The sequence below is a fragment of the Hylobates moloch genome, unplaced genomic scaffold, assembly GCF_009828535.3.
Source record: "Hylobates moloch isolate HMO894 unplaced genomic scaffold, HMol_V3 SCAFFOLD_11, whole genome shotgun sequence".
Classification (NCBI taxonomy): Eukaryota; Metazoa; Chordata; class Mammalia; order Primates; family Hylobatidae; genus Hylobates; species Hylobates moloch.
This window is the reverse complement of record NW_026652286.1, coordinates 91,796,922-91,819,269: the sequence shown is the minus strand read 5'-3', so window position 1 is coordinate 91,819,269 and position 22,348 is coordinate 91,796,922. Positions and strand designations below refer to the sequence as shown.

General features: G+C 47.4%; 2 protein-coding genes and 1 pseudogene across 2 annotated transcripts; 2 read left to right on the top strand and 1 right to left on the bottom strand.

Annotated features, from left to right (window-relative positions):
- The first annotated feature begins 13 nt into the window (after positions 1-13).
- RPS25 (ribosomal protein S25) lies at positions 14-2,801 on the top strand. The gene is made up of 5 exons (XM_032167660.2): positions 14-212; positions 438-533; positions 936-1,119; positions 2,537-2,635; positions 2,720-2,801. Exons 1-4 carry the CDS (start codon positions 210-212, stop codon positions 2,629-2,631), a joined length of 378 nt encoding a protein of 125 aa, XP_032023551.1. The 5' UTR covers positions 14-209; the 3' UTR covers positions 2,632-2,635; positions 2,720-2,801.
- On the bottom strand, positions 2,674-21,055 carry CENATAC (centrosomal AT-AC splicing factor). The gene is made up of 11 exons (XM_032167642.2): positions 20,889-21,055; positions 20,613-20,776; positions 20,097-20,195; positions 8,403-8,469; positions 7,948-8,010; positions 7,222-7,286; positions 6,971-7,076; positions 5,939-5,969; positions 3,714-3,803; positions 3,358-3,490; positions 2,674-3,259 (listed from the first exon to the last, which is right to left on the bottom strand). Exons 1-11 carry the CDS (start codon positions 21,006-21,008, stop codon positions 3,202-3,204), a joined length of 996 nt encoding a protein of 331 aa, XP_032023533.1. The 5' UTR covers positions 21,009-21,055; the 3' UTR covers positions 2,674-3,201.
- On the top strand, positions 15,141-15,924 carry LOC116477035 (large ribosomal subunit protein uL23-like; annotated as a pseudogene).
- Positions 21,056-22,348: the final 1,293 nt, after the last annotated feature.

Genomic DNA, 22,348 nt, shown 5'->3' with positions numbered 1-22,348 from the left:
GCTTGGGAACTGGAATCCACTTCCTGTCTTCCGCTTCAGGCTAGAGGGCGAGCGCTTCGCCGTGGGACTTCCTCCGCCTGGCTCCGCCTCTTGCCCCGGAAGTACTCACAGCGGACGGTGGTTTCTGGGCCTGTTTCTGAGCAGCGCTTCCTTTTTATCCGACATCTTGGCGAGGCTGTGGTGTCTGCTGCTACTCTCTGAGCTGCGCAATGGTAAGCTTCAGGGGTATGAAGTCGCCGGGGTTCTTGGGTTTGAGGACTCAGTGGGGAGAGCCTTCGACGGGAGCGCTCCTTGGCCTGCCGGCCTCGGTTGCAGGGCGGGCGCGGTTATTGCTTCGCCCATGTGCTCTGGTGGAGTTTGCGGGGGCAGGGAGCGACGTATTAGGAGACTTTGGCGCTATTTGAGGACCTGGTTGCATTCCCGCTGCCCTCCTACAGCCGCCCAAGGACGATAAGAAGAAGAAGGACGCTGGAAAGTCGGCCAAGAAAGACAAAGACCCAGTGAACAAATCCGGGGGCAAGGCCAAAAAGAAGGTAGAAATAAGACCCGTCTGAGAGAGACTAGGGGTAATCTTCTCGTAGCCGTCTAGTAATAGGTAACTTGTATAGTAAGTGGTTTTTCAGGTGTAGATTTCTAGAGTCAAAATGTGAGAGTTTATCTTCCGTCACCACTCGTTCTTTTTCCCATTAGGATCATGAAAATGAATCCATTGTGCAAAGTGCCCCTGTGCCTGCTGTGTTATTTTTAACTGATCTAGTGGGGCTCGGCCCCTGTTCTGAAGCCCAAAAACGTGTCGGTGTTTTTTTTTTTTTTTAGTAATGTGTAATTTATTTTTGATAACGGTGGAACAGATTTCTCTGACGCAGATTAGTCGAGAGGGAAAGGGTGCTTCTGCCAGAAATACTAACTTGTTTCTGTTTTGTTTTGGTGAGCAGAAGTGGTCCAAAGGCAAAGTTCGGGACAAGCTCAATAACTTAGTCTTGTTTGACAAAGCTACCTATGACAAACTCTGTAAGGAAGTTCCCAACTATAAACTTATAACCCCAGCTGTGGTCTCTGAGAGACTGAAGATTCGAGGCTCCCTGGCCAGGGCAGCCCTTCAGGAGCTCCTTAGTAAAGGTGAGGGGTGTATCCTACATGTGTGCTTTTGTAGGTTAAATTGTCTTGACCATGTTAACCATCTTCAGTGGTTTTGCTGGAAAAGCAGAATTTAAAAAAAGGCATGGCTTGACCATTGGCTGTTAGTAATTTAATTCTGACGTCTTACGCCTGAGATGAATTCTCAGGGTTCTTAGCCACTTTTGTGCCGTGGACCCTGTGGCAGTTTAGTGAAGCCCAAGGATCTTTTATGTTTGAAGTAAATGGATGCATAGAATTACAGGGACAACAATTTTTGAAATAATTTGATTACTATTTTGAAACAACTTTGAAAATGTTTAAAATCTTCATGGTATTTTGTTGATGTATTAAATTTTAAAACCAGAAATTTAGTACAGTCTACTCAGTAGTATGGTGTGATTACCGTAATTCCACAATAATAAGGCTCAGCTAACTATAGTGACTGAACGTCTGTAATTCTAGCACTTTGGGAGGCCGAGGCGGGTGAATCACCGGAGGTCAGGAGTTAAAGACCAGCCTGGCCAATATGGTGAAAACCTGTCTCTACTGAAAGTTAGCTGGACGTGGAGTAGCCTGTAATCCCAGTTACTCAGGATGCTGAGGCATGAGGATCGCTTGAACCCAGGAGATGGAGGTGGCAGTGAGCCGAGATGACACCACTGCACTCCAGCCTTAGTGACAGAGCAAGAGACTGTCTCAAAAAAGGGGGTGGTGGTGGAAGATAATGGGCCCCTAATTTAAAGGAAAAGTAAGGATAGATGATCTTCAAAAACTGTAGGATTCTCTAGCTGTTACCAAACGTCAGATTAAGCAATTCTGGAGCCAGGTGCAGTGGTACCCTTGTATTTCTAGCTACTTGGGAGGCCAAAGCAGGAGGATCATTTGAGCCAAGGAGTTTTGAGACCATTTTGGGCACCTTTGAGAGAACCCTGTCTCTTTTTGTTTTCCTTTTGTTTAAATAGAGATGCGGTTTTGCCATGTTGCCCAGGCTGGTCTCCTGGGCTCAAGAGATCCCCCTGTCCAAAGTGCTGGGATTACAGGCATGAGCCACTGCACCCGGCCAAAACAAACCTTACTAGAGTCTCTGTCGCCCAGGCTGGAGTGCAGAGGGGCAATCTTGGCTCACTGCAACCACCAATTCCTGGGTTCAGGTGGTCCTCACATCTCAGCCTCCCAAGTAGCTGGGATTACAAGCACGTGCCACCATGCCCAGCTAATTTTTGTATTTTGGGTAGAGATGGGGTTTCACCATGTTGGCCAGCCTGGTATGCAACTCCTTACCTCAAGTGATCTGCCGGCCTCCACCTACCCAAAGCAGTGGGATTACAAGCATGAGCCACTGCACCCAGCCAAAAACCTTACTAGTTTCTATTGTAGCATCTATTAAGCATCTCATCGTACTATCCTCTTTCCCTAGGACTTATCAAACTGGTTTCAAAGCACAGAGCTCAAGTAATTTACACCAGAAATACCAAGGGTGGAGATGCTCCAGCTGCTGGTGAAGATGCATGAATAGGTGAGTAGGAATGTGTGGGCTCATACGGTGTAGGAGGTAGATACAAAGCTTTATGGTTCTGATTCTTTTAATTTTTTTTTACAGGTCCAACCAACTGTACATTTGGAAAAATAAAACTTTATTAAATCAAATGAATGAATATGTCTGTTTCCTTTTTTTTTTAATTTAATTTAATTTAATTTTTTTGAGACGGAGTCTGGCTCTGTCGCCCAGGCTGGAGTGCAGTGGCGCGATCTCGGCTCACTGCAAGCTCCGCCTCCCGGGTTCACGCCATTCTCCTGCCTCAGCCTCTCCAAGTAGCTGGGACTACAGGCGCCCGCCACCACGCCCGGCTAATTTTTTTGTATTTTTAGTAGAGACGGGGTTTCACCGTGGTCTCGATCTCCTGACCTCGTGATCCGCCCGCCTCGGCCTCCCAAAGTGCTGGGATTACAAGCGTGAGCCACCGGGCCCAGCCGAGTATGTCTGTTCCTAAGAAAGACAATGATAAAGAATTTGGTGGAAGGTTATAATAGTAGGGGTTTGTTGACTTTGCTTTTAGCCTTATGGTAGTTGGCAGAGCATGATTAGCGTTTTTCTGTATGTGACTGCTTCATTGCTGCAGCTTCAGTTTTGAATTGATGTCTGAAAGGAAATAAAGGGTTAACACGATGATGAAGGGTGACATCTCCATAAAGGAGGTTGGATGGGTAGGTTGGAGACCCGGCACTGAACACACGTACCTGGACTGCCAGCGGCGTCCATTATTCCAGACGCGGCCAAAAGAGGGCAGCCAGCCTGCACTGGTCCTGGAGCTGTGATCAAAGTTGGCCCCAACTCGGTCTGGGGGGAGTTTTTTCAACTTCTGTTTTTCCTCTGTGCAATGATAGGGAAACTTTTTTAGTTTTCTTTCTTAAAGAATATAGAGATGGGGTCTCACTATGTTGTCCAGGCTGTTTTCAGACTTCGGGGCTCAAGTGACCCTCCCACCTCAGCCTCCCAAAGTGCTAGGATTACAGCCATCAGCCACCACACAGGCAAGGAAACCATTTTTGAGTGTGAAGGTTTAGAAGACCCTCTCTTGAATTAGTTTACTTACTTTCTTTAAGAAATTCTTCATACGATGGTCCTATTTCTTGGTTCCCAGCAATGTATTCTTCATCTTGGATCATCCAGGGAGGTGTGGCACCTGAAAAAAGAAATTAAGACTTTTTTTTTTTAAGTCTTCAGGCTATTGTGAAACATGTCCTAGCTGTTAGCTTACCTCTCCTAATTAAGAGCTAGAAATGTCTAAAAGCAAAGCCCAGGAATTCTGGAGCCTAAGAAGGTCCTAGGCTAATTTTTTTTTTTTCGCTCTGTCGCCCAGGCTGGAGTGCAGTGGTGCGATCTCGGCTCACTGCAAGCTCCGCCTCCCGGGTTCACGCCATTCTCCTGCCTCAGCCTCTCCGAGTAGCTGGGACTACAGGCGCCCGCCACCACGCCCGGCTAATTTTTTATATTTTTAGTAGAGACGGGGTTTCACCGTGGTCTCGATCTCCTGACCTCGTGATCCGCCCGCCTCGGCCTCCCAAAGTGCTGGGATTACGAGCGTGAGCCACCGCGCCCGGCCGGTCCTAGGCTAATTTAAAGCAACATACCCCATATGTGATAGTCATTTTAAAATGGCTTTGAGGCATAACTGACATAAACAATACACACTTATATTTGGTGACTTGAGCGAAGCCATTACAATCTAGACCCCAAACATCCCCCTCTATCACTGCCCCCATTAAAATATTTAACTATCCAGGCAATCAGTGATCTTTCAGTTGCTTTATTGGTTTGTATTTTTTAGGATTTTGTGTGTGTGGACATTGAGGTGGGGTCTGGCCTTTGTTTTTTTTGAGAGGAGTCTCGCTCTAGCCCAGGCTGGACACAATCTCAGCTCACTGCAACCTCCACCTCCCAGGTCTTGGTTCAAACATTTCTGCCTCAGCCTCCCAAGTAGCTGGGATTACAGGTGCACGCCACAACACCCAGCTAATTTTTGAATTTTTAGTAGAGATAGGGTTTCACCATGTTGGCAGACTGGTCTTGAACTCCTGACCTCGTGATCCGCCTGCCTTGGCCTCCCAAAGTGCCAGGATTACAGGCATGAGCCACCACACCGGCCAGGTCTGGACTTCTGACATTCATCTGTGTCGTATATATCAATAATTCTGTCTTCATCCTGGAATACTATTCCATTGTTAATCCATTTGCCTGTTGATAGACATCTGAATTGTTTCCAATTTGGAGCTGCTACAAATGAAGCTGTTCTGAAGATTTGTGTACAAGTCTGTGTAGACAGGCTTTCTTTTATCTAGTTAGGATTGGAATGGTTGGGTCGGGTGCGGTGGCTCACGCTTGTAATCCCAGCACTTTGGGAGGCCAAGGCAGGCGGATCACGAGGTCAGGAGATCGAGACCATGGTGAAACCCCGTCTCTACTAAAAAAAATACAAAAATTAGCCGGGCGTGGTGGCAGGTGCCTGTAGTCCCAGCTACTTGGAGAGGCTGAGGCAGGAGAATGGCGTGAACCCGGGAGGCAGAACTTGCAGTGAGCCGAGATCGCGCCACTGCACTCCAGCCTAGGTGATACAGTGAGACTCTGTCTCCAAAGAAAAAAAAAAAAAAATAAGGACTGGAATGGTTAGATAATATGGTAGGTGTATCCCGAACTGTTTTCCAAAGCAACTGTACCAGTTTACATTCTAAGCAGCAGTTATGAGGGTTTGGTTTTTCTACATTGCCAAACACTTGGCATGATCAGTCTTTAATTTCTGCCATTCCAATACATATATAGTGGTATTTCACTGTGGTTTTAATTTGCATTTCTCTAATGACTAATGTTGAACATTACTCATATGCTTTTATTGGGTTGTTTCCTTATCAAGTTGACAGTTCTTCATATATTCTGGATATAAGGCTTTTACCAGTTACATATGCTTTATCTTAGCCAACTTTATTTAAAAAAAAAAAGGCCGGGCATGGTGGCTCACGCCTGTAATCCCAGCACTTTGGGAGGCCAAGATGGGCGGATCATGAGGTCAGGAGATCGAGGCCAACATGGTGAAACCCCATCTCTACTAAAAATATAAAAATTAGCTGGGTGTGGTGGTGCACACCTGTAACCCCAGCTACTTGGGAGGCTGAGGAAGAAGAATCACTTGAACCCGGGAGGCAGAGGTTGCAGGGAGCTGAGATTGTGCCACTGCACTCCAGCCTGGCAACAGAACAAGACTCCATCTCAAAAAAAAAAAAAAAAAATCTCCCAGGGTTTTAAAAACACTGCCCTGGACCTTACCTGAGTGGATGTTACCAACTCCTGGTATATCCTGTAGTTGGAAATGGGAAAAAAAATGCTAGTTAAAGTCTAGGCATGATTAAAAAAAAAAAAAAAGTCCTAGAAACGATAGACAAAGCACACTTTAAAAGAGGTGGGTGTGACTGCTGCCACAATGCTAATTCTGCACCCCAGCTGATGTTAAACTTTGAAAGCACAGTAAGTCACTCTAAGACAGCCCTGTCCTCAGGAAGCTCACAGTCATAACAGTGGAGATGTCTGTAAGTAGAGTGGCTATTACATGCCAGGTGAGCAAAACCTTGCCCTCACAGCATACATATAATTGGGGAAGAGCATTAAGCACAAGTTAAGTAAGTAAATTACATTTGCAACTTTACATGATGCTACATCCACTTGAAATAGAGATAACCTGTTCAGATAAGCCTTTTATGAAAAAGTGACATTTGAGCTAACAGTTAAAGGAAGGTAAACATTAGGTGATGAGGGAAGGAAAGCATGTTTTAGGCAATGGCAACTGTAAAAGCCCGAAGTAACACAATACAGCTGAAGTGTACAGTAAGATCATAAATGGTACGATGACTTTCTGTTTGTGAGGCAGGATTGAAGGGGGAGTAGAAATTGTCCAAAGGCTTAATGGAGGCAGACAGGTTAAAACTGACTGCTTGTTGACAGGATGTGGGAGATGGAAAAGAAGGAAAGGATCTGCATCTAGTGATTGGAAATACAGGTGTGGTGGGGGTTAGTTTCAGATGCCTGTGGGATATTTAAATGTAATGTCCTGTGTTGAGTTGGAACTATGAGTTCTACAGAGGGCAAGATTTAGGAGTTGGCACTCCTAAGTGTTAATACATGTGAATAGGATCCCTTTGGAGGGTGAGAGGAGGTCTGAGAACACTACTAGGGAACACTGAAGGAAGAAGGAAAAGCCTGCAGTGGAGACAGCAGTGGCTAGAATAGGTAGAAAATCAGGAGAAAGGGGTCCTGAGAACTGAGGGACCACTGGCCCTCTTCTGGCTTGCTTATCCTTTGTACCTGATGGCCAATGAATGTCAGAGATGGTCCTGTCTCCATCCAGTCAAGCTCTGGAGCTGGTGGCAGGTCCAAGTTTGAGGGCTGCTGTGAGCTGGAAGTTACTTGGCTGAAAAACATGAGCCAGGCTGCCAGATGAGGTCCTTGAGCCATGAGGGTGGTAAAGATTAGATCTGTTTCCATTTCCTGGCCAAAAGGTTGCAGAATGTTCTAAGATGTCAAATTCCCAACAAGAGATTCCCTAACAGTCTTACCTGTTCATCCCTTTCCAGCTTCTAGGTGCTGAAGAGCCCTCTTCTGGGTCTGGCACTGCCTGAGGCTGAGTTTGATTCAGGAAAAATAAATGTGTCTGGGATGCTTAAGAGCCTGCCTAGGCCATGCCTCCACCCTCCAGACCCCAGTATCACAGGAAGGAAACAAATTAGCACATGGAAGGTACTGCCCATCTTTTACAGACTCTTCCCTCCCTCCCTCCCAGTCCTGTCCACATATTCGCTGACTAGGCCTGCCCCCTGGTGCACAGGTAAGGGAATTCAAGCCAAGCAGATGAGAATGCAGTCAGAGTTCTCTTAGAAGCACTGGTTCATGGCCGGGCGCAGCGGCTCATGCCTGTAATCCCAGCAGGCTGAGGCGAGTAGATCACCTGAGGTCAGGAGTTCAAGACCAGCCTGGCCAACATGGTGAAACACCATCTCTATTAAAAATATAAAAATTAGCCAGGCATGGTGGTGGCACCTGTAATCCCAGCTACTCGGGAGGCTGAGGCAGGAGAATTGCTTGAACCTGAACCTGGGAGGTGAAGGTTGCAGTGAGCCGAGATCGTGCCACTGCACTCCAGCCTGGGTGACACAGTGAGACTCTGTCTCCCAAAAAAAAAAAAAAAAAAGAAGCAGCAGCACTAGTTCATGAAATGCTGGACCTGGGAATGCCAGGGATCAGTGGATTTGGATACTGGTCTGGATCCTCCGAGGGAAACCAACCTCTAAGACAGACCGAACCACCTCCTGTCGGCTCTGCTCCACCTCACGGATCTGAGCTGCCATCTGTGGGAGAGAGGCTGCTTAGACAGGTACAGGATCATGGGGGCCAGTTTCTTCAGAGGACTTTCCTTTAACTCAGGGGCCCTCCACCCCCAGGCATGGACCAGTACTGGTCTGTGGCCTGTCAGGAAGCAGGCTGCAACAGCACTGCCGCCTGAGCTCCTGTGAGATCAGTGGCAGCATTACATTCTCACAGGAGCGCAAACACTGTTGTGAACTGGGCATGCAAGGTATCTAGGTTGCGTGCTCCTTATGAGAATCTAATGTCTGATGATCTGAGGTGGAGCAGTCTCATTCTGACACCATCCCCTGCCTAGGGCCATCTGTGGAAAAATCGTCTTCCACGAAACCAGCCCCTGGTGCAAAAAGGGTGAGGGACTGCTACTTTAACTTACCTCCTTGATCACTTCATCCTCCTTTTCTTCATAGGAATCCAAACCTTTCACCATGGATTTCTTGAATCTAAAAAGAAAAGGGGCAAAACCACCCAGAACCCATTCCCCACCAGTTAAAACGAAAAGCTCCTCAGTAGATATTTTTTTAATTTTGAGAATTTTCAAATTCAGAAACAAAACAGTATAGTAAGCACCTATGTACCTCTCACCCAGAGTCTTTGTAAACATTTTGCCATACTGGCTCCATTTCTTTTGTACAGACACATGTCCTTTTTGCCAAAACAAAAATAGGTTTAGACGTCAAACCCTATTTTCAGCACGCATCTCCCAAGAAGAGGAAGATTCTATACAACCATGACACCATTACCACATTAAGAAAATTATTCTTTTTAGTGTTCAAATATTTGGCTGGTTAGTATAGACATGGTTTATATGTCTTCAGACTTGAGTGTAGGCATACAGGCTATATTCATATTTCCCTCATCTCAAAAATGTGCATTATGCCTTCTCTACTCTCATCCCCAATCCCAAAGTCCAACAAAAGATCACATGGAATCCAGCTATTAGGTCTCTAGTCTTCCCCTAGTCTGGAACAGTCCTACTGCTTCCATTACTTCACATCCTCAGAAGAATCCAGGCCAAATTTTGCATACCGTCCCAAATTTCTTTTTCTTTTTTTTGAGACGGGCTCGCTCTTGCCTAGGCTGGAGTGCAGTGGCACAATCTAAGCTCGCTGCAACCTCTGCCTCCCAGGCTCAAGAGATCCTCCTGCCTTAGCTTCTTGAGCAGGTGGGACTACAGGCCTGCACCACTATGCCTGGCTAATTTTTGTGTTTTTTGTAGAAACGGTTTTGCCATGTCACCCATGCTGGTCTCGAACTCCTGGGCTCAAGCAAATCTCCTGCCTTGGCCTCCCAAAGAACTGGGATTACAGGCATCAGCCACTATGCCTGGCCTTAAATCAGTAATTTGTACTGTCACCTCCCTATTCAAATGCCTCTATTCCTTACTTGTATCTTCCTTTTGCCATAGTGAAAACCCTAGTTCTCAAAACCCTGGTTCTCACCACAAAGTTTCAGTATAATACCAATACCACTATCAACAGTGTTCCGTGAGAGCCTTGAATATATCCAAGGAGACAATGGCTTGAGCCACACCTTACCAAAGTGTGGCTGAAAGGCTGGTTTAATCCTCCTGGAACACAAGAGGATGGGAGGTCTGCCAGAAGCTGCTATGAGGCCATCTCCCACTTCCCTCCCCATCTCCCCTAGGAAGTTGTCATCAAACGGTTTCTCATCAACTCCCAGGTTCTGAGGAGGCACAGGGCTTTCTGTTCCACCCCCTCAGATTAAAATTGTGGAATATTAAGCCACTTAGCTTTAAAAAATCATTTAAGCCAGGCGTGGTGGCCCACGCCTGTAATCCCAGCACTTTGGGAGGCTGAGATGGGTGTATCAAGAGGCCAGGAGTTCAAGACCAGCCTGGCCAACATAATGAAACCCCTATCTCTACAAAAATACAAAAAATTAGCCAGATGTGGTGGCAGGTGCCTGTAATCCCAGCTACTCGGGAGGCTGAGACAGGAGAATTGCTTGAACCTCGGAGGTGGAGGTTGCAGTGAGCCGAGATTGGTCCACTGCACTCCAGGCCAGTGACAGAGCAAGACTCTGTCTCAAAAATAATAATAAGTAAAATTTAAAAACAACAAAAAAGCCACTTAGCTACTACAGTCTAGATTTGATTCCCCAGCAACAGAATATCCCACAACTCACACTGGGGTCATCCAGTCCTTTTTGTTTCAGTGTTGTCCTTTTTGGTGTATGAAACAAGGACTTGAGAAGCTGGCTCTTTGGTCTTCCTCTTCTTTTCACTGTATGTAAGAAACCATCTAAATCTAAAAGTGTCTCCTCATATCTTTACCAGTCAAATCAGCCAAGCCTTGGAATTGCCTTGTGTGTGTATGTTTGACAATTTACAAGGTTCAAAAGTAAAAATTAGGCTGGGCACAGTGGCTCATGCCTGTAATCTCAACACTTTGGGATGCCAAAGTGGGAGGACTGCTTGAGCCCAGGAGTTTGAGACCAGCTCAGGCAACATAGTGACCCTGACTCTACAAAAAATACAGAAATAGCCAGGTGTGATGGTGCACACTTATAGCTCTAGCTACTTGGAAGGCTGGGGTGGGAGGATTGCTTGAGCCTGCGAGGTTGAGGCTGTAGTGGGCTGTCATTGTATCATGGCACTCCAGCTTGGACAACAGAGCAAGACTCCATCTCAAAAAAAATAAAAAGGCCAGATTAGGTGGTTCACATCTGTAATCCCAGCAGTTTGGAAGGCCGAGATGGGCGGATCTTGAGGTCAGGAGTTTGAGACCAGCCTGACCAACATGCTGAAACCCCATCTCTATTGAAAGTACAAAAATTAGCCGGGCGTGGTGGCGCGTGCCTGTAATCCCAGCTACTTAGCAGGCTGAGGCAGGAGAATCACTTGAACCTGGGAGGCGGAGGTTGCAGTGAGCCAAGATCATGTCATTGCACTCCAGCCTGGGTGACAGAGCGAGACTCTGTCTCCAAAAAAGAGAAACGAAAAGAAAACTATATTTAGGTTGCCGGTATCTCCTGGCCACTGGCTGCCACTACAGTTCATTTATCTGGAACCTGGGCTCCTGAAGATGCAGCGCTGGAGCAGAGAGATGGTGTTGACAGGGTGTATTAGTCCATTATTCAGACTGCTGATAAAGATATACCCAAGACTGGGTAATTTACAAAGAAAAAGAGGTTTAATAGACTCACAGTTCCATGTGGCCGGGGAGGCCTTACAATCACAACAGAAGGTGAAAGGCATGTCTCATATGGTGGCCGGCAAGAGAGAATGAAAACCAAGTGAAAGGGGAAACCCCTTATACAATCATCAGATCACGTGAGACTTATTACCATGAGAACAGCATGGGGCAAAACGCCCCCATGATTCAGTTATCTCCCACTGGGTCCCTCCTACAACATGTGGGAATTATGGGAGCTACAGTCAAAAAAATTTGGGTGGGGACACAGCTAAACCATATCACAGAGGTTGATGACTGACCCAGTCACATTAGAAATAGGTGGACCAAGCCAGGCGCAGTGGCTCACGCCTGTAATCCCAGCACTTTGGGAGGCCAAGGCGGGCAGATCATGAGGTCAAGAGATCGAGACCATCCTGGCCAACATGGTGAAACCCCGTCTCTACTAAAAATACAAAAATTAGGCCGGGCGTGGTGGCTCACGCCTGTAATCCCAGACTTTTGGGAGGCCGAGGCGGACGGATCACGAGGTCAGGAGATCAAGACCATCCTGGCTAACACGGTGAAACTCCATCTCTACTAAAAATACAAAAAATTAGCCAGGCATGGTGGCAGGTGCCTGAAGTCCCAACTACTTAGGAGGCTGAAGCAGGAGAATGGCGTGAACCTGGGAGGCGGAGCTTGCAGTGAGCCGAGATCGCACCACTGCACTCCAGCTTGGATGACAGAACAAGACTCCATCTCAAAAAAAAAAAAAAAAAAAGTTGGGCGTGGTGGCCTGCGCCTGTAGTCCCAGCTACTTGGCAGAATCGCTTGAACCTGGGAGGCAGAGGTTGCAGTGAACTGAGATCATGCCACTGCACTCCAGCCTGGTGACAGAGCAAGACTCCATCTCAAAAAAAAAGAAAAAAAAAAAAATCCTGCCTACTCTGAAGGATGAAGCAGGAGGATTGCTTGAGCCCAGGAGTTTGAGGCTGCAGTGAGCCACGATTGTACCGCTGCACTCCAGTCTGGGTGACAGAGCAAGACCCCGTCTCAAAAAAAAAAAAAAAAAAAGCATCTCAAATTATTTAACCAAATGGACTAAGCACATAATAATAATGGACTGTAGAGACTGCCAGGTTTCTTTCCTATACTTTGTGCGATTATCACCAGGAAGTTTCTCTCTGGGTCTCATAATCCACAACACCTGAGTGTATCACATAAGTGAGCAAGACAATGAAGACACAGTGGAACACAACTAGACTTTCTGTAGACTAACCTGGAAGGCAGGTATCTAATTTCCAAACCAGAAGTTCCTGGAAACTGAGTTCAAGGAAATAGAAGAAACTGATTAAAAAAAAAATTACAGTGTGGTTGAAGTCCAGAAATTTCTAGGCGGCTGGCTGGGCGCAGTGGCTCATCTGTAGTCCCAGCACTTTGGGAGGCTGAGGTGGGAGGATTGCCTGAGACCAGGAGTTTCAGACCAGAGGAAAAGAAAATGACAATGTGGAATTGTAAAAAAAAAAAAAAAAAATTTTTTTTTTTTTTTTTTGAGACGGGGTCTCACTCTGTTGCCAGGCTGGAGTGCAGTGGCACGATCTTGGCTCACTGCAACCTCCGCCTCCTGGGTTCAAGCGTTTCTCCTGCCTCAGCCTCCCGAGTAGCTGGCACTAGAGGCGCCCACCACCACAACGGGCTATTTTTTTTTTTTTTTTTGAGACAGAGTTTTGCTCTGTGGCCCAGGCTGGAGTGCAGTGGCGCGATCTCGGCTCACTGCAAGCTCCGCCTCCTGGGTTCATGCCATTCTCCTGCCTCAGCCTCTGGGGTAGCTGGGACTACAGGCGCCCACCACCACGCCCGGCTAATTTTTTGTATTTTTAGTAGAGACGGGGTTTCACCGTGTTAGCCAGGATGGTCTCGATCTCCTGACCTCGTGATCTGTCCGCCTTGGCCTCCCAAAGTGCTGGGATTACAGGCATAAGCCATCGTGCCCGGCCAAAAATTTTTTTTTATTTGAGGACCAGAGAGAAGTTTTGTGCTTTAGCAGACTCCTCCATGTTTTCTTTTCACCCTGTTCAAAGTCTCCAGGTACTGTTTTTTGTTTTTTTTTTTTCTCTGTTTTTGAGACGGGGTCTTTTGCTCTATTGCCCAGGCTAGAGTACAGTGGCGTGATCACAGCCCACTGCTGCCTCAAACCTTGTGAGCTTAAGCAATCCTCCTGCCTCAGCCTCCCCAGAAGCTAGCACTACAGGCAAATGTCACCATGCTTGGCTAATATAATTTTTTTTTTAGAGATGGGGTTTCACTATGTTGTCCAGGCTGGTCTTAAACTCCTGGGCTCAAATGATGCTCTGTCTCGGCCTCCAAAAGTGCTGGAATTACAGTCATGAGCCACTGCAACTGAATTGCCTTTTTTTTTTCTTTTTTTTTTTTTTTAAGAGACATTCTTGCTATGTTGCCCAGGCTGGAGTGTAGTGGTGGAATCACAGCTCACTGCAGGTTCAACCTCCTGGGCTCAAGTGATCCCCCAGGCTCAGGTGATCCTCCTGCCTTAGCCTCCACAGTACGTAGGACTATAGGCTAGCCTCCAGAGTAGGTAGGACTATATGCCCAGCTAATCCAGATACCCTTTTTATTAAAAATCTGAAAATCAGGCCGGGCCCGGTGGCTCACACCTGTAATTGCAGCACTTTAGGAGGACAAGGTGGGTGGATCATGAGGTCAGGAGTTCAAGACCAGCGTGGCCAATATGGTGAAACCCTGTCTCTACTAAAAATACAAAAATTAGCTGGGCATGGTGGCACATGCCTATAGTCCCAGCTGCTCATGAGGCTGAGGCAGAAGAATCACTTGAACCCAGGAGGCGGAGGTTGCAGTAAGCTGAGATCACGCCACTGCACTCCAGCCTGGGCAACAGAGCAAGACTCTGTCTCGGCCGGGCGCGGTGGCTCACGCTTGTAATCCCAGCACTTTGGGAGGCCGAGGTGGGCGGATCACGAGGTCAGGAGATCGAGACCACGGTGAAACCCCATCTCTACTAAAAATACAAAAAAAAACTAGCCGGGCGTGGTGGCGGGCGCCTGTAGTCCCAGCTACACGGAGAGGCTGAGGCAGGAGAATGGCATGAACCCGGGAGGCAGAGCTTGCAGTGAGCCGAGATTGCGCCACTGCACTCCAGCCTGGGCAACAGAGCAAGACTCTGTCTCAAAAAAAAAAAGTCTGAAAATCATTATGGTATGTAATCTACCCTTATTATAGTGCTAAAATGATTTCTGATAAAATAGTTCCTAACTCAACTAGAAAACTATAAAGAATGAAAGAATGAGCAGAGTATTCATGATGCCTTTGAGTAAAATCGAAACATCATATAGCGTGATCTAATTTCCAAACCAATAGGCAGTATTTTAACATTAAAGGAAACCTATTCCAATCACTTAGAAATACTTGCTAAGTACTGCTTTCTACAGTTATGACAACTGTTTCTATGCATATGAACCAAGCAACCAAATATCTATAACCATGGAAATATCTGATTAGAAATATTTCTAATTTGGGCCGGGCTCGGTGGCTCACGCCTATAATCCCAGCACTTTGGGAGGCTGAGGCAGGCGGATCACCTGAGGTCGGGAGTTCGAGACCAGCCTGACCAATATGGTAAAACCCCATCTCTACTAAAATTACAAAAATCAGCCGGGCGTGGTGGCGTGCGCCTGTAGTTCCAGGTACTCGGCTGAGGCAGGAGAATCGCTTGAACTCAGGAGGTGGAGGTTGCAGTGAGCCAAGATCGTGCCACTCCAGCCTGGGCAACAGAATAAGACTCTGTCTCCCCACCAAAAAAAAAAAAGAAATATTTCTAATTATTGGCCAGGCGCAGTGGCTCACGCCTATAATCCCAGCACTTTGGGAAGCCAAGGTGGGTGGATCATTTGAGGTCAGGAGTTTGAGACCAGTTTGGCCAACATGGTGAGACCCTGTCTCTATGAAAAATACAAAAATTAGCCCCTTTTCACAAGATGGCACCGAAAGCTAAGAAGGAAGCTCCTGCCCCACCTAAAGCCAAAGCAAAGGCTCTGAAGGCCAAGAAGGCAGTGTTGAAAGGTGTCCACAGCCACAAAAAAAAGAAGATCCGCATATCACCAACCTTCTGGCGGCCCAAGACACTGCGACTCCAGAGGCAGTGCAAATATCCTCGGAAGAGCACCCCCAGGAGAAACAAGCTTGACCACTATGCTATCATCAAGATTCCTCTGACCACAGTCTCCCATGAAGAAGACAAAAGACAGCAACACACTTGTGTTCACTGTAAATGTTAAAGCCAATAAGCACCAGAAGAAGCTCTGTGACACTGATGTGGCCAAGGTCAACACCCTGATTCGGCCTGATGGAGAGAAGGAGGAACATGTTTGACTGGCTCCTGATTGCAGTGCTTTGGATGTTGCCAACAAAATAGGGATCATCTCAACTGAGTCCAGTTGGCTAATTCTAAATATATGTATATCTTTTCACCATTAAAAAAAAAATTACCAAGGCATGGTGATGCATGCCTGTTAATACCAGCTACTCAGGAGGCTGAGGCAGGAGAATTGCTTGAACCCGTGAGGCGGAGGTTGCAGTGAGCCAAGATCACGCAGCTGCCCTCTAGCCTGGACAACAGAGCGAGACTCTATCTCAAAAAAAAAAACCTGAAATATTTCTATTGGATTCTGAATACAAAATTTCCCTATGGGAGAAATCTTACTTCTTATGCCTGTTACAGTATAATTCCCAAATGTACTATCAGAAAAAAAAAAATTTTTAAAAGTATACACAGAAATCTTTTTTCTAGGCTGGGTGTGGTGGCTCATGCCTGTAATCGTAGCACTTTGGGAAGCCGAGTCAGGTGGATCACTTGAGGTCAGGAGTTCAAGACCAGCCTGGCCAACATAGTGAAACCCCATCTCTACTAAAATACAAAAATTAGCCAGGCGTAGTGGCACAAGCCTGTAATCCCACCTACTCTGGAAGCTGAGATGGGAGAACTGCTTGAACCTGGGAGGTAGAGGTTGCAGTGAGCTGAGATTGTGCCACTGCACTCCAGCCTGGGCGACAGAGTGAGACTCTGTCCAAAAAAAAAAAAAACTTTTTTCTATTCTCATCAACTCTAAACATTTTTACTGACCCGCAAACTGGGTCACACCAACTGGTTACACTAACTGATATGTGATCAGTTTCTTTTCTTTTTTTTTTTTTTTTTTTTGAGACAGAGTTTTGCTCTTGTTGCCCAGGCTGCAGTGCAATGGCATGATCTCGGCTCAGTGCAATCTCTGCCTCCTGGGCTCAAGCGATTTTCCTGCCTCAGCCTCCTGAGTAGCTGGGATTACAGGCACAAACCACCACACCCAGCTATTTTTTGTATTTTTAGTAGGGATAGGGTTTCACCATGTTGACCAGGCTGGTCTCTAACTCGAACTCCTGACCTCAAGTGATCCTCCCACCTCGGCCTCCCAAAGTGCTGGGATTACAGATGTGAGCCACTGCACCTGGCCATGTGATCAATTTCATTAACTTCTCTAAAAAAAAATTCATAGGCCGGGCACGGTGGCTCATGCTTGTAATCCCAGCACTTTGGGAGGCCGAGGCAGGCGGATCACGAGGTCAGGAGATCGAGACCACGGTGAAACCCTGTCTCTACTAAAAATACAAAAAAAAAAAATTAGCCGGGCGTGGTGGCGGGCGCCTGTAGTCCCAGCTACTCGGAGAGGCTGAGGCAGGAGAATGGCGTGAACCCAGGAGGCGGAGCTTGCAGTGAGCGGAGATTGCGCCACTGCACTCCAGCCTGGGCGACAGAGCGAAGACTCCGTCTCAAAAAAAAAAAAAAAAAAAAAAAAAAAATTCATATTTCTTTTTAGAGATGGGGTCTTGATACATCGCCCAGGCTGGCCTCAAACTCCTGGGCTCAAGCTTCCTCTTACCTCAGCCTCCTGAGTAGCTAGGACTACAGGTGTGCACCACCACATCTAGCAGTTTCATTAGTTTCTTGATTATCCTTTAGGCATTCCTTTTTGAGAAAATAAGCAAATACAGTTGACTCTTGCACAGCACAGGTTTGAACTGCGCGAGATCACTTGAAAATTTTTTTGGAGATTTGCAACAATTTGAAAAAACTTGCAGATGAACCACATAGCCTAGAAATATGGAAAAAATTAAAAAGGTATGTCATGAATGCATAAAATATGTGTAGATACTAGTCTTTTATGATTTACTACCATAAAATACACAAATCCAGGCTGAAACGGGAGAATCGCTTGAACCCGGGAGGCAAAGGTTGCAGTGAGTGGAGATCGCACCACTTTACTCCATCCTGGGTGACAAAGCAAAACTCCCTCTCCAAAAAAAAAAAGTTAAAATTTATCAAAACTTACACACAGAAACACAGACTGTACATGGTGACATTCGCAGTCAAGAGAAATGAAAATAAATGTAAAGATGCAATATTACGTAACTGCATAAAATTTTAATCCAAACTCCAACTGTCACAATTTTGTAGCCACCTATTGCAGTGAACTCAAGTGTTGTATCTGCTTAAAACACAGTAATGCTGATCATCTTGTAAGCAATTGTCTCACCAGTAAATTGCATATTACAGTAAAAGTGATCACTCATGGTTCCTGCATATTTTTCAGTAATGTCATACCATTAACCTCAAATAGTAACGTGGGACCTATAGGAGGTGCCACTAGTGATGCCTGAAGCGCTCCAAAGAAGCAGAGAAAAGTCATGACATTACAAGAAAAAGCTGAATTGGGCCGGGCGCGGTGGCTCACGCTTGTAATCCCAGCACTTTGGGAGGCCGAGGCGGGCGGATCACGAGGTCAGGAGATCGAGACCACGGTGAAACCCCGTCTCTACTAAAAATACAAAAAATTAGCCGGGCGTGATGGCGGGTGCCTGTAGTCCCAGGAAAGGGCGAGGTGTGAACCGAGGCAGACTTGCAGTGAGCAAAGAGTCCCCATGCAGTCCGGCTGGTGAAAACGAGATCAGTCAAAAAAAAAAAAAAAGTTTTTTTTCCTTTTGCAGAATTTTGATCTTTACCCGGTCTGGGGAATGGCGGCTTACTCACTGCAACCTCTCCTCGCCGGTTCAAGGTTCTCCTGTTTCACCTGCTTGGTGGAACACCCACAATTTTGTATTTTATGGAGACAGGTTTTGCCATTTGGCCAGGCTGGTTTTTTTTTTTTTTTTTTTTTTTCGCCCAGGCTGGAGTGCAGTGGCACAATCTCGGCTCACTGCAAGCTCCGCCTCCGGGGTTCAGGCCATTCTCCTGCCTCAGCCTCTCCGAGTAGCTGGGACTACATGTGCCCGCCACCACGCCCGGCTAATTTTTTTTTGTATTTTTTTTAGTAGAGACGGGGTTTCACCGTGGTCTCGATCTCCTGACCTTGTGATCCGCCCGCCTCGGCCTCCCAAAGTGCTGGGATTACAAGCGTGAGCCACTGCGCCCGGCCTGGCCAGGCTGGTCTTAAACTCCTGACTTCACATGAGCCACCATGCCTGGACAAAAAAAATTTTTTTTTAAAGGCAAAGAAAAAAATAACTAAATCCAGCCTAAGGAACACTGTAAAAAACAAAAAGAGGAAATTCATGAAGCTATCACTGCACCTATGCCAGGAGGCATGAAAACCCTGCATGCTTTGCACAATACCTTTTTATCTTCATATTGAAAACACAGCTTTTATGTGGGTACAGGGTTATTAGAAAGGCCTACCTACAGCTTCTAATAGGATTCAAGAAAAAGCAAAATCATTACATGACAACTTAAAGCAAAAGGAAGGTGAAGGATCTAAAGCTGGATAATTTAATGCCAGCAAAGGATGATTTGATAATTTTAGAAACAAGTTTGGCTTAAAATATGTCAAAAGAGCAGAAGGGGCAGCTTCTGCCAACCAAGAGGCAGCAGATGAATTCCCAGATACCATTAAGAAAATCATTGAGACCAGGCATGGTGGCTGACGTCTGTAATCCCAGCACTTTGGGAGGCCAAGGCGGGTGAATCACCTCAAGTCAGGAGTTAGTGACCAACCAGGCCAACATGGTGAAACCCCATCTCTACTAAAAATACAAAAATTGGCCGGGCGCCGTGGCTCACGCCTGTAATTCCAGCACTTTGGGAGGCCGAGGCGGGCGGATCAGGAGGTCAGGAGATCGAGACCATCCTGGCTAACACGGTGAAACCCCATTTCCACTAAAAATACAAAAAATCAGCCGGGCGTGGTGGCGGGCACCTGTAGTCCCAGCTACTCAGGAGTCTGAGGCAGGAGAATAGCGCGAACCCGGAAGGCAGAGCTTGCAGTGAGCGGAGATCGTGCCACTGCACTCCAGCCTGGGCAACAGAGCAAAAAAAAAAAAAAGAAAAAGAAAAAAACATAAAAATACAAAAATTAGCCAGGTGTGGTGGTGTGCGCCTGTAATCCCAGCTACTTGGGAGGCTGAGGCAGGAGAATCATTTGAATCCAAGAGGCTGAAGTTGCAGTGGGCTGAGATTGTGCCATTGCACTCCAGCCTGGGCGAAAAGAGCAAAACTCTGTCTCAAAAGAAAAGATAAAATAAAATAGAGTCCAAAACTATTAAAAGTAAGTACTGGCTGAGCAGCAGTTTCTTACAAACTATAAACAGCCTCTTCTAACGTTAGTATTCTCTGTGCCTCATATTTAAGTAGTTGATAACAGTCAACTTTTAGTATTGTTCTCTATTTGCTAAATCCCATCCCCCAACTAAACCTCAAGAACTGTCACATTTTTGTGTCCAATATAGTACCTAGAATAAGAAGTGCTATGAAGACAGTAGATACTTCGGAAGTCCCTCCTGAACTTTCCAGTTAATAGAGTAAGCTCCCATACCTGACAAAGATCCAGAGAATTCACTCTGCTACTTCACGTTCAATACTAGTGACTCACCTTGCATAATCCTGGGGAGTGACCAGAAACTTCTCTTTCATCTGGACCTCAGCTTTGTTCTCCCACCAGAATTTGTTGGTTGCCTTCTTGTGCTCTGGGCTGAAAATGGAGAGGATAAGTAATCTCAGCTATAGATTATAAAGTATTACTCAGATATTAAGCATTAGGTTTGTAATGCAAACTGACATCTGGGTTTCTGCCTGGGGCATGGTTGAGAGAGGAACACTGTTACCATCTCTTCAAGATCTCGTGTCTCTTCTTCCCATAAAACTGTGAGAATCTGAGGGGAGGTTAGGGGCGGTAACCAAGCGGGCTCTCGCAGCCAGACCACTAGCACCACTTGGGACCGTGGCAGCATATGACCCCTACCCTAACAAGGCTGGCAAAACCTGTGAAGTGACTCAATCCATCCATCTTGATCAAATCACAAAAGCGTCCTTTTTCTCACCGACCCCAAACCCTCCTCCCGTATATGTATACGTCTGTGCTGGAGCAGGCTCCTAGCTCGGCTCTCACCTGGCCAGATGCTCCAGCAGCCCCCCGTACAGCACCGTCAGGTTTCCATGGCTCAGGTGTTCCCGCACCTCACAGCCGCAGCACAGGCACCAGCAGCATCGCTCGTGTTCGGGCACATAACGCTCCACCTGAGCGGCGCGGATGGCCTTGCGGGCCGCCTCCACCTGCGGCAGAGAGGCCAAGTAGAACCCCGAGAGCGACCCCCAAATCACACCCGCTCTGGCCTTCACTGACCTGCCCCGCACTCCCATCCCATCTCTAGCCTTGCCTCCGCACCTGGGGCAGGAGCCTCTCCAAAGCCTCCTTCAGCTGCCGCTGGTGCTTGCGGCTGTAAACGTGCCCGCGACCACAGAAGAAGGTCTGGCGGCACAGAGGGCAGCGCTGCGCCGGCGCCATAGGCCGGGAACCCGGTATCACCACCACCAGCGGCCGATCCTACGCTATCCGGCGGCCTCTGACCCCTGACCCCTCGGGGCGGGGCTAACCCAGCGGCTCCCGCGGCCCTCAGCTCCCGGCAGGCGCCTCCGCAAGCCCTTCTGCGGCTGCGCAGACTCCTCCCAGGCCTCTAGTCCGGCAGAGGCACCAGCATCCCAGAGTTGAGCCGGTTAAGGAGGAGGACGGCGCCGTCCTGCAGATGTGCGGGAACGCGCGCCGGCCGCAACGTGAGGCTCATAGGCCACACGCAATTCTGAGAGCATTGGCCAGGACCTGTAGTAGCCAACAGGACACTTAATAACTGATGTATAGGTGCGCAGTGTGTGTCCAGAGCTTTACGTTAACCACCTCACTGTGTCATCTCGCTGACGTTGTGTGGTTTACTATTACTGTTATTACCGCATTTTTAAGCGGGAAACCTGAGGCATGAGGAGGTAAGGAGCTTTGAGGAGGGTTGCACAGGTGTTAGGTAGCGCGGTCAGCACCTGAGCCCCGGCACTCATCAGTACGGCGGATGGAGGGGAATGCCTGCTGGAGGGGACCAGGAACTAAACTCAATCGTAGTCGCCCCCACAGGATGTGCTCGCCGCGGCTCCTATAAAGCTGTAAGGGAAGCTACACAGCGTGCAGCGTTGTTGCTGAGGGATCGCACACTTCCCGTAGATTTTGTCGCTAGTTCTGGTGCACTAACCTGGATGGGCTGCTGTCTGTAGGGCCTGCACAGGGTCAGCGCTACTCAATTCATGCCTGGCGTAGCTACTTCCCCCTTCAGATCTTCACTTCCTGTTGGAACTGTCCTCTAGACTCTAGCCTCTGCCAGAAATAATTCATTTTGAATACCCTTGTAACACCCAATTCCTTGATCTCCTATCATTCCCCTGGCATGGTCAGTCCTCGACCTTGTCCCCCCAGATTGCTTCGTCTCTGAATCCAGACTCTGAAGTTCGGCTCTGCCTACCACCTTAAGTTATCCGATGTGGCCTTACCGTCAGCCTAGTCTTTGACTACAGGGAGACCTCTCTTCCTGAAGAAGACGCCTCTTTTCATCCTTTCACTCTGGAAATGGTTCAACGTCTGCCTGCTGCTGATGCTTTGCTGTCCACCAGGGGTTTTCGAAGTGTGCTTCCCCGTTCCCCCCTGGGCCTATAGCATCAGCATCAGGGAACTTGTCAGTAACGCACATTCTTGGGCCCCAACCCAGAACTACTGAATCAGAAACTTGGGGTGAGGGCCGGTCGCGGTGGCTCACGCCTGTAATCCCAACACTTTGGGAAGCAGAGGAGGGTGGATCACCTGAGGTC